At 52.6% G+C, this 10,508-nt stretch overlaps 5 protein-coding genes across 5 annotated transcripts; 1 reads left to right on the top strand and 4 right to left on the bottom strand.

The window, feature by feature from the left end:
- Positions 1–362: 362 nt before the first annotated feature.
- Positions 363–2,353, bottom strand: UHO2_00037 (uncharacterized protein; the record flags this gene model as incomplete). Its single annotated transcript, XM_041556657.1, has 2 exons — positions 363–1,898; positions 1,979–2,353. The coding sequence occupies 2 exons, from the start codon at positions 2,351–2,353 to the stop codon at positions 363–365; spliced, it is 1,911 nt and encodes a 636-aa protein (XP_041412591.1).
- Positions 2,354–2,799: 446 nt separating this feature from the next.
- UHO2_00036 (uncharacterized protein) lies at positions 2,800–5,319 on the bottom strand (the record flags this gene model as incomplete). Its single annotated transcript, XM_041556656.1, has 2 exons — positions 2,800–4,325; positions 4,419–5,319. The coding sequence occupies 2 exons, from the start codon at positions 5,317–5,319 to the stop codon at positions 2,800–2,802; spliced, it is 2,427 nt and encodes an 808-aa protein (XP_041412590.1).
- Positions 5,320–5,493: 174 nt separating this feature from the next.
- UHO2_00035 (uncharacterized protein) lies at positions 5,494–7,062 on the bottom strand (the record flags this gene model as incomplete). The annotated part of the gene is made up of 4 exons (XM_041556655.1): positions 5,494–5,709; positions 5,803–6,014; positions 6,132–6,472; positions 6,533–7,062. 4 exons carry the CDS (start codon positions 7,060–7,062, stop codon positions 5,494–5,496), a joined length of 1,299 nt encoding a protein of 432 aa, XP_041412589.1.
- Positions 7,063–7,497: 435 nt separating this feature from the next.
- On the top strand, positions 7,498–9,633 carry UHO2_00034 (uncharacterized protein; the record flags this gene model as incomplete). The annotated part of the gene is made up of 1 exon (XM_041556654.1): positions 7,498–9,633. The coding sequence occupies one exon, from the start codon at positions 7,498–7,500 to the stop codon at positions 9,631–9,633; it is 2,136 nt and encodes a 711-aa protein (XP_041412588.1).
- A 315-nt stretch (positions 9,634–9,948) lies between these two features.
- On the bottom strand, positions 9,949–10,432 carry UHO2_00033 (putative heat shock protein 10 (chaperonin CPN10); the record flags this gene model as incomplete). Its single annotated transcript, XM_041556653.1, has 2 exons — positions 9,949–10,269; positions 10,430–10,432. 2 exons carry the CDS (start codon positions 10,430–10,432, stop codon positions 9,949–9,951), a joined length of 324 nt encoding a protein of 107 aa, XP_041412587.1.
- Between the last annotated feature and the right edge of the window lie 76 nt (positions 10,433–10,508).

Raw genomic sequence — 10,508 nt, 5'->3', positions numbered from 1 at the left:
TGAGAATGCTGAGTTGACCTTCAAGCGAACGAGTGTTGTTCTCGCCTCTGTTGCATTTTATTTATTTTTTTGGCTGGACGCGCGGCTCTCTCTTTGCGCAGACCAACACGCGGAGCCACTTTCGCCGCTCAGCAGCCAGCAAAAACGCGTCTTGGCCAAAAGCTCAATTTAGCCAACCTGTTGATCTACGTCACGTGCCCCACGGAAGATGCCGGTTTAACACTTTGAACTAGGCCGAAAAGCACTCTCTGTCTTGCTGTTCACCTGTTGCTCTTCCATGAATCAAAGTTCGCATATTACTCAGTCGCTTTCCAGCAAGATGTGTATACAGTACTTTCACATTGCATTGCAGCTTCGCCCTTCTAAAGTCTAAACACACCAATAGCCTGCTGAATACCATCATAGATGACCGTGTTGTCGGCAGGAATGTACTGCTTGGTGATCAACTTGATCGCCTCCTGCGCCACAACACCTCCCAACAGCGCTGTGGTGGGAGGCAAACTTGCATCTCCCGATCTGACCAGCTCCTGAACACTCTGCTCAATCTTCTCCCAGCCATCGCCGTCCTCAGCGATGCTGAATTTGTCGGTAGCGATCTTCTTGGCCAACGCCAGCAATTCTTCTTCATCGCCGCTCGTGTCAACGCTTGACGATGCTGCAGCATCGTCACGCATCTTGACGTCGATACTGTTGATATCAGTCTCGCCAGTGGGTGTTTCTGACTTCTGTCGCTTTGCTGCGCGGTGACTGTCAGCTGCCTGATTGGCTGCTTCGGATGTGGACGAGGTGGACGAGGTGGACGAGGTGGACGAGGCTGGTGCTGCTGCTGATGTCCCAGAGGAGGTGGAGGAGAAGGCGTGAGGCACTCCAGGATATCTGCCGTGCTGCTCGACAAATTGGTCGACTGCCGCGAATGAGATGTGATGCTGAAAGGTGCATGGGTTGACAGGATCCATAAAGCCAAGCATGGCTGCTTCTTGGTTGGGCTCTTCGGTGCGTTGCTTCTTGCTGCGTCCGCGAATCAGCTTGAGGTATCCTGCATGCTTGACGAACGTTTCGATCTCATCATCGGCAATCTTGCCTTTTACACCCGCCGACTTGCAGGTCTCTCCAACGAGCTGCTTGAACTGCGCCAAGTCTTGCAGCGCTCTCGTTCTGTACACGTTTTGCAGCTTGATGTAGCCTTGTGAAGTGGCCTTCATGTCTGGAACCGAGCCGGACAGCGGCAAAGTCTGTGTAGGTGACGCCGCCACGAACTCGCGCAATGCCCTTACCAAGATCCAAAAGTTGGTCGAAGATGATGTGAGGTTATCGCAAGCAGGGTCCTTGAACATGGCCTGCACCTCGTCAGGAACGCCGCCTCCGCCGACTCCATTCGACGCAAGAGGACGCCACAAGTGCTTGCCCAAAGCCGAGACTGCCTCGTCAAAGTTTTCAGAATCAGGATTGCCAGCGAGTCGAGATGCGTTGATGAGCTTGAGAAATGCATCGCGATCCTTGCTGGTCGGCAGGTTGCCGTCATGTGTCGATTGCCACTCGACCAGCTTCTTGATGAGAATGATGGGGAACGGGATATGGCTGTGTTCCATCGTATCGGCTGTATTGAGATCGAATTGCTGAGCTAGATCCAACAACTCTGGGAACGGCCGTGTAATTCTGAGATCGACAAGGCTATCCGGATGTGTCTCAATGATGCCGAGCTCCTTCAAGCTGATTTGCATCTCGGCAAGCATCCCTGCGCTGCGCACTCGGAGGAGAGGCACTTGCGGTGATGGCGGCTGCAAGGCCCACAGCGCCTCGGATAGGGATAGATCGAACGACCTTGACTGATTGACCGAGATGACGAGTGTGAAGCCGGAAAAGAATCCAGAGTTCGTTTGAAGCAACGCGGCCGGGTTCTGTCGTGAGTAAACGGAGAGGAGGATAGTCGGTCAGTGAACGAGAGACCGATGCCATCGTATTTGTGCTTTGAACCTACCTGTAGCTTAGCTGAGCAAGTGACGCTTCTGTTCATCTCGGCAAGCAGCCTGCACATCTCTTCGGCAGCGTACTTGCCCTCGCTCTCGCCTGGCTGCAGGAAGAAGTTGACGCCGAGATCAGCGTCGTTGACGATCGCATCGTCAAGCAGCACAAATGAGCCGATGCCTGGCAAGACGAGGTTTTTGAGGATTTGTGCCGAGAGTGCCGATGCTCCAACCACGAGAATTCGCGACCTTTCGAGGGAGGATTGGCCTGAGGAGGCCCATAACCTGAGCTGTCGGTCGTATCGTTGTGTGTGAGCCGAGGGACGCTGGCTGTTGTTGGTTATGGACGAATGCGTGGGCGGCAGTGGATCTATGCCGAGGCTCGCCATTCTGACAGTCGGCACTACCCTCCTGCTTGAAGCGATACAGCGGTTGTGCAGATGATGGTTATGTTTGAAAGCAAGGCAGCGTTATACTGAGCAAGGTGGAGGTGAGACTCAGCTTCTTCTTTTTCTTGTCTCGCACAGACCACCGCTTTCGATTGCACCGCTGCTGCCTTTGTCTTCTCAGCTAGAATTTTGGCTGGAACACTCAGTTGAAGGTAGTTGAAGAGTTTTTGTTGATGATGATGGTAAGAGAGAGAGAGCGAGAGAGCGAGGAGTCTATATATATACAAAAGAAGAGCGGCAGAGAGCCACATTGACTGCGGAACATAACAAAGCATTTGTCTTGAGTAGGTTGTGACACATGTGGTCCGTGCTAAGATGCTCAGGCCTTTTACTCGGCCGTAAGCACTACCTTCACTGTCTCTACGCTTTGTGTAGCTTTATCTACTTCAACTCCCCCCCTCAACAGTATATGTACCCTGTTCATTATGCTGTTGTTTCAAGGTATGACCTCCATTCTTCAACACTGTTGCATAGCTCGGGGACCCCGTTTCATACACTGCTGCCGGTATTTGCAGGTGTAGCCCAGATCTTGCTTGCTGCATTGCCTGTCTCCCAATGGGCTTTGTGAGTATGTCTGCCAAGTTTCTTGTGGTGTCTACATACTTGATCTGCACCCTTCCCTCTTGGACGTTGTTATGGACGAAGTGATACTTGGTGTCGATGTGCTTAAGCTTCCAGTGCTGTGCTGGGTCCTTACTAACCTGTATGCAACCAGTGTTGTCCGAGTAGACCGTCGGTGTGCCTGTGGCAATGCCAATTGAGCATAGCAGCTGCTTGAGGAAGAGCACCTCACATGTTGCTTCCATGGCTGCAATGAACTCTGCCTCGACAGCGGACAATGACATGCATTTTTGTGTCGCTGACTTCCAGGCTACTGGATTCCTGTACACTAACGCCACTGACCCCAATGTACTCCTTCTCTGTATGGTGGCATCACTCACCCAGTTTGCATCGCTGTGCGCGACCAGTGGCTCTTGCGACTCACTTGCCCTATAAACCAATCCAACCTGCCTTGTGCTTTCGAGGTAGTGTAAGACCCTTTGTGCTGCCTGATAATGCTCCTGTGATGGTTCACACATGTGCCTAGCGAGAACACCCACGGTAAGGCTAAGGTCGGGCTGGGTGCTGTTGGCAACCCAGAGCAGCTTGCCAACAATCACCGGATACTCCTTCTGTTGTGCTGCACTTGCGACAAGGGTTCCCTCCAGTATGCTCTGCATTGGAACCATGGTCGGCTTTGTATGTTTGTCCAGGTGCTTTGCCAGCACTTGGTCAATGTACCCTGACTGACCAATCATCATGGTGTGCATCGCATGGTCTTGACTGATTTTGATGCCCAGGAAGTGAGAGACCTCACTGCTATCTTCCATCTGCCATCTCTGACCAATCTGCTTCTTAACCTTTAGGACCGTTTCCAGCCGTGGTGCTATGACTAATGTATCATCGACGTAGATGACCACAATGGCCATATCTTCACCCTGTCCCTTGGTGTAGATGCAGGGAGCACACTCTACCTGGAAGAATCCCATGTGTCGCAAAGACCTGTCAAACTCCTGATTCCATTCTTGCCCAGACTGCTTTAGGCCATATAGACCCTTGACTACCTTGTACACCTTGCCGGGTGCTACTCCTGATCCTTCTGGCGGCTTCATGTAGATTGCTTCCTTTAACATGGAGTTCAAGTAAGCCATAGTGATGTCCAGAGCATGTACCTCCCAGTTGTTCTGCACCGCTAGTGCTAAGATGGCTCTGATCGCTCCGAGGGGTGCTACTGGAGAGAAGGTTTCTTGGTAGTCAATCCCCTCTCTCTGTGTGAAGCCCCTTGCAACCAGTCGCGCCTTGTGCTTAACAGGTATGCCATCAGCGTCAAGCTTCAGCCGAAGCACAACCTTAGAGTCCACAAGTGGTACTCCTGGCAGTTGGTGCACCACCTCCCAAGTCCCCATTGCCTCGAGTCCTTCTAGCTCCTTTCATATTGCCTCCTTCCAGAGCTGGGCGTCCTCACCATTCATTGCTTCCCCAAGCGTTGGGTCCAGGTTCAGTATTGCTGTGTTGGCAGCGCCTACTGTGCTGTCTACGGCTGGTAGGAGATCCTCCACTGCAGCCTCTGATTTGGTCTCCTCCTCCACTATGGCTGGCATGACACCCTCCTCCTCGACCTCCGTGGTCACCACAGGCCTGACTGCCTCTTGTTGGCGATCACTCCATCCTTTGTCCTCATGGAACGTTGCTGAGTTGCTCCATTGAATTGACGCAGGCTGGTCTGGGCTGCAAAACTTCCATGCTTTGTGTTCGTCGTCATACCCAATCATGATGGCTGGCTTTGCTCTAGCCCCGTACTTGCCTTGCTGGTCCTTCTGTTGAACATGAACCCATGCCAAGCATCCGAAGACTCGCAGCTGCTGGGCCAGCTTGTGCACGGTGGTTCCATAAAAGGCCTCATGGGGGATGGTTTTGGTGGCTGACGGGGTAAGGTTCATCACGTGTGCTGCTGCTGTGATTGCATACGGCCACAACTCTCTGGGGCAAGCTCGACCAATCAGCATCAAGCGCATCTTTTCTTGGACTGACCTGATTGCTCTCTCCACCCGTCCATTTTGGACGCTGATCCCCGGGACGCTCTTTTGCCACTTGAAACCCTCTTGAGTTTGCCAGTCTTTGGCTGCTATGCTGCACCATTCTCCTCCATTGTCGCTGCGGAGTGTTTTGAGTTTCCTGTCCATTGCCCATTCCATCCTGGCTATCCACCTCCTCAGCACCATGAGTGTGGCACGCTTTGTGCAGAGTGGTTCCACATAGATCAGAGAGGAGAAGTTGTCCACAGCAACTAGTGCGTAGTGGTAGTTGGCATGTCCTTTGAAATCTGTCATCAGGTCTACATGTACCAGCTCTAATGGTGCCTCCATTCTTTCCAACTCTGATTGGCCCATCCGTGCTCGAGTCTGTTTTCCTTGGCTGCACGCATTACAGCACTTCGACTCATGTTCCATTTCCTCGTCAGTACCTAGGTAATGAGCCCGGATTTGTCTCGTTTTGTCTCGTCCTGGGTGTCCGAACCTCTCATGCCATAGGTAGCTGTCTCAATGCTTCGTGTCCTTATTGCCCTCCGGGGCATTATCTAGTTTTCCTGTGTTCTGGTTGTCCGCTGGGACATTGTCTGGTGTTCCTGTGTTCTGGTTGTCCTCTGGGACATCATCTCGTGTTTCCTCCAGTTCCAAAGCCAGTGCTTGTCCTTGCACTTTGAAGTGACCCTGTCTTCTGTCCCTTTTGAATTGTACTTGGGTACCATCGTTCTGCTTTATGGTAGTTCCAAATTTGTCAAAGATTACTCATGCACCATTCTCGATCAAGCCTTGTATGGACAATAAATTAGCATTCAGTTTCGGTACATAAAGCACATCCAATAGTTGGATGGTGGCCTCACTGACCCGAAGGGAGGCATCTCCTATAGCCTTCACCTGAAGCTTTTCGTCCCCTGCCATACTGATTTGGCCAACCTTGTTCGTCGAGGTGAGCAGCATTCTCTCATCATTTACCATATGATGGGTTGCACCTGAATCAATGATCCAGGTGTCACATGCTGATCGCTCGCCCCTGTTGACTGCTAGGAAGGTGCACCCGAGTTCCTAGTGGTTCACCTCTTGTGTCATATGGGCAACAGGTTCGCTTGTGCCTGGTGCATTTGTGCAATTTCGAGCAATGTGATTTGGTCCTCCACAAGCATAGCACTTTGGAGGGGCCAAGGGATTGCGAGGATCGCGCCTGCCCCTGGGTCCTTGCTCTGCCTGGTTGGCACTCCCCTGTTCCGCGCTTGTGGTGACCCTTGCTGCTCCTCTAATATGGCCAGTGATCTCACCATCTTGCTGTTTCTTGGCAAGTGCGTGGTAGGCTTCGTCATACTTACAGTCTGGTCTGGCCGTCTTCAGTGCATCGACGGTGTTGGCATAGAACCAATCTTGAGCCGTGCAGCAATAGAGAGTTGATTTCTTGAGGTCCTCGTCGAAATGCTTTCCGAGGCGTGCCGCATCGTTCCAGATCGAATCGAGTTCCTTGCCTAGCCTGACAATGTCTCAATTGTGCAAGCGCACTGTGTGGATACGATCCTGCAGTCCTGCTCACTTTACAGCATCATTTAGTGTTAGTGCCTTCTTGAGTTTGGCATAGAGTGTGCTGCCAAGTTGAATTTCTTCATCTGCCCCTCTGACGGTGTAGGTGTCGATGCGGCTATCCGGGCTGTTATCGCAGCAGGCATGGATGAGGCCCATGAGTGCCTTGTCTAGGTCTTCATCATATTCCTCGCTCCCGGGTACAACGGTACCATACAGGATTTCCTTCGTGTTGTGCACTCTCTGGAGGCAGTCGATAAAGGTGGGTTCCCAGGTGTGCCAATTGCTATCGCTGAGCTTCTTGATGTGAGCAATGGAGCTCAATATGTCCTTGGGGATCTTTTCGGTCTCCCCGCATGGAGCTTGGTTGCTAATGTTGACCAGACCCATGGCCCGTACTATTGCTTCCTCTGCCGTTAGTGCTGGGTTTGCTAACTGGAGGATTCTGACTACCTGCATGAGCCATCCTTCCTCTCGTCCATTTCCTGCAGTCGCTTGATCATCATCTCTTCCCACCTGTCCAGCTCTTGTCGATGGTGGCATTGCACCAAGCTTCAGACTCTTAAACAGTTGAAGGTAGTTGAAGAGTTTTTGTTGATGATGATGGTAAGAGAGAGAGAGCGAGAGAGCGAGGAGTCTATATATATACAAAAGAAGAGTGGCAGAGAGCCGCATTGACTGCGGAACATAACAAAGCATTTGTCTTGAGTAGGTTGTGACACATGTGGTCCGTGCTAAGATGCTCAGGCCTTTTACTCGGCCGTAAGCACTACCTTCACTGTCTCTACGCTTTGTGTAGCTTTATCTACTTCAACTCACTCGAGGGTCCAACAGGCAGCCAAATTCACGACGAAGAAGCGTGGACAGTTTGGGAAGCTTGTGTTGAAAGTGTTGGTCTCTCTTCTGCGTTGCTTCGTTCCTTTATCAACACTCCTAGACGTTGCCAGCAGTATTGCTGGAGCCAACAGCGCTTCGAGCATGTCGGGCACACATCTCGACCCCGCATCGACGACTACAGCACCGTCGTTATCATCATCAGCCACAACAAGCAGACCTGCAGCAGAATCATCTGAAGCACGCAAGGTATCCTTTCAGCAACCCCGCCCTGATGCAACTCCGAGCCGGTCTTCCTCCTCGGCACATCTAGCAGCATCCGGCGCTTCAGGCTCCAGCCAGGCAGGTATAGGCTCACAAGCTTACTCCGCCTACTCTGGCGTCACCCGCAGACACTCGCTATTCGGTACAGAGGACCGAGTGATTCTCGACATCGGCAGTAGATACTCCAAGTTCGGGTTCAGTGGCGAGCCTCGACCTCGAGCCATTGTACCGTCTGTCGCGTTTGCACAGCCATCGACTTCCTACCTTCGCCTCGACGCTTCCTCCTCAGATGATCCCTACGCTACAGGCGACACCCTCTGGGATCTCGACTTCGAACGATGTCGGGACGACCAGTTGCGACGTGGCAAGCGTGCGCTACTACTTGCTCAGCTCACGCAGCTCCTCCGGAATGCCTTCACGCAGCATCTCATGGTAGATCCAAAGCAGCGTAAGGTGCTGGTGGTTGAGAATCCGATGCTGCCCACGTCAGTCAAGGAGATGATCTGCAAGGTGCTGTTCGACAACCTTCAAGTTCCATCCGTGTCCTTTGTGCCGGCACCTCTGCTGAGCCTGTTGGCGGTGGGAAGAATAACAGGTCTCGTGCTGGAAGTTGGATATCTGGAGACGACATTGATGCCGGTGTACTATGGAAGGCCGTTGACGAGTCATACGGTTTCGAGCTCGAGGGCGGGCAAGAGACTCAATGCGAGGTTGAAAGCATTGTTGCTGAGGTATGGAAAGTTCGTGGCTGCGCAGAATGGGTTGCAGGACTCAGCAAAGTCTTTGAAGGAGAGGACGCGGTCCATTGATCCGGTGCTGTTGACGGACGAGAGACTGGAGCAGATCAAGGCGAAAGCGCTGTTCGTGAGCTCGTACGATTCGGCACTCGAGGCAATGCAGGAGCTCTTCTCTGTCCTCGAGCATGACCCGTCAGAAGCTCCAAACCAAACAAGTATTGCAGAGTCAAAGGCAGCAGCGGCAAAGTCGATCCGCCAGAAGTATTCTGCGGCATCAAGCGCAACTCCTTTCACGTTCGCTATCACACCAGAGTCAGTGGATCCGAACAGCACTGCATCACTCATCCAAAGCGTTCAAGCGCAACCCTCGACATCCACATCAACGTTAACCCCAGTCTTGTCATCATCACTCCAGAAGAACCGTGTGTCAGGCGTTATTGCAATATCAGGATGGGTCCGCGAACGAGCTGCAGAGCTTCTCTTCGAACAAGGCGATCACGATGACCCGGGACTTATGGACATGACAGTCAGCGCTATTGCGAGGCTTCCGATCGATTTGCGAAGAGTCATGTGTCAGACCGCACTGGTATCGGGCGGAACAGCGATGCTTCCTGGCTTTGCTAATCGCTTCCGTTCACAACTGGCTTTGGCGATAGAGAAAGCTGAGCAGCCAGGAGGAGAGCTTTCCATCGATCGACACACCCGGCGAATCAAACCAGATCAGGATGGGAAGAACAAGAAGACCAATGAGGATGGGTCAAAGCTACACCGCTCAGTAGCAGGGTTGAATGATCCTTGGCCAGACGTGACACGATCTCAATCAAGCAAGACCGGAAAGGGTAGCACGGAAGGTGGATCAGCGCCAGCATTCGCAGCTAACCTGTTACCTTGGATGGGGGCGTCGCTTGCAGGAGCGCTCAAGACAACTTCGCTTAACGCTATCTCGCGTGAAGCTTATGACGAGGCGACAAAGACGGTTCAAGATGAAACAGAGACGGCTCAGGAGGATGCAGATCAAGAAAAAGAGAATCTCAAGGAGAAGGGCGCTAAAGCGAACAGACCAGCAATGTCGGCGGCTAGCAAGCGAGGCTCTTTCGTAGGTGTTGTCGGAGGGTTGGAGACTGGCGCTTATGGAGGACTGGCTGCTGTGAGCAGACATCTGGTTGGTGTGCCAGGTGGAGCAGGAAGTGGGAGCAGCGGTGCGAATCAGAGCAAGTCTGCCAGGCCCAGTTCCACTACTAGCTCTTCGGCTGCCAAATCTCCCTCCGATGTGCCGTAACAGAGGCAACATGATTCGGCTCATTAATTCACAATTGTGCCTGTCGTTTGATCCGAACGTTCATGGTTGATATGCTGGCTGCGTCGACTGCTGCAATGCGATGCGATGCGATGTGATGTGATACGATGCGGTACTGAACGTCAAAGATGCGAGTCAGACCGTTCTGTGTGCCTCATTTGAGTGCGGGTCAGGCAGTATTACAGGCCGATCGGATGCTGGTGTTACAGATAGTCATTGCATTGTATGTGCGTAGGGTAGTGAAAGCTAGCATTTTATCGGGGATCGAGGTTGAGTGCTGATGAAGGAAGATCACACTTACTCGTTGATCTTGGCAAGGATCTCCGAGTCGCGGATGAGGAGGTACTCGTTCTCACCGACCTTGATCGAGTTGCCGCCCCAGCTGGGAAGAAGAACCTTGTCACCGGACTTGACCGAGGTGGGGACGATCTTGCCATCCTTGTCGGGAGCACCGGGCCCGGTAGCAATGACGCTAGCCTCGGGAAGAGGCGAGGAAGCGACGGAAGATGGAAGGAAGATACCAGTGGCGGTCTTGGTCTCGGGCTTGAAGCGCTGGACGAGGACGCGGTCGAGGAGAGGGACGACCGACTTGATCGAGCGGATGGTGGATTGAGTGGCCTGATGGTTGTCGGTTGAACGTATGGTCGGGTCGAGTGGGCGAGGACAGAGGTTGCGAATCATGCAACGGTTTGTTGAACAGAGAAAGCAAAGATAGTCAGAAGCCAAGCTTAACAGTGGAAGCATAGGGACATCAATTCCAATGGCGATGGCTACGTACCATGATGAAAGATGTGTCTGGGGGAGCGGGACGTGAAGAGGGAGAGATGGTGTGAGTGCAAGGTGGAGAAGTAGGCAAC

The sequence above is a fragment of the Ustilago hordei genome (assembly GCF_900519145.1).
Source record: "Ustilago hordei strain Uho2 genome assembly, contig: UHO2_contig_01, whole genome shotgun sequence".
NCBI lineage: Eukaryota > Fungi > Basidiomycota > Ustilaginomycetes > Ustilaginales > Ustilaginaceae > Ustilago > Ustilago hordei.
Note: the sequence above shows the minus strand (reverse complement) of the source record. Positions and strands in the feature narration are given on the sequence as shown.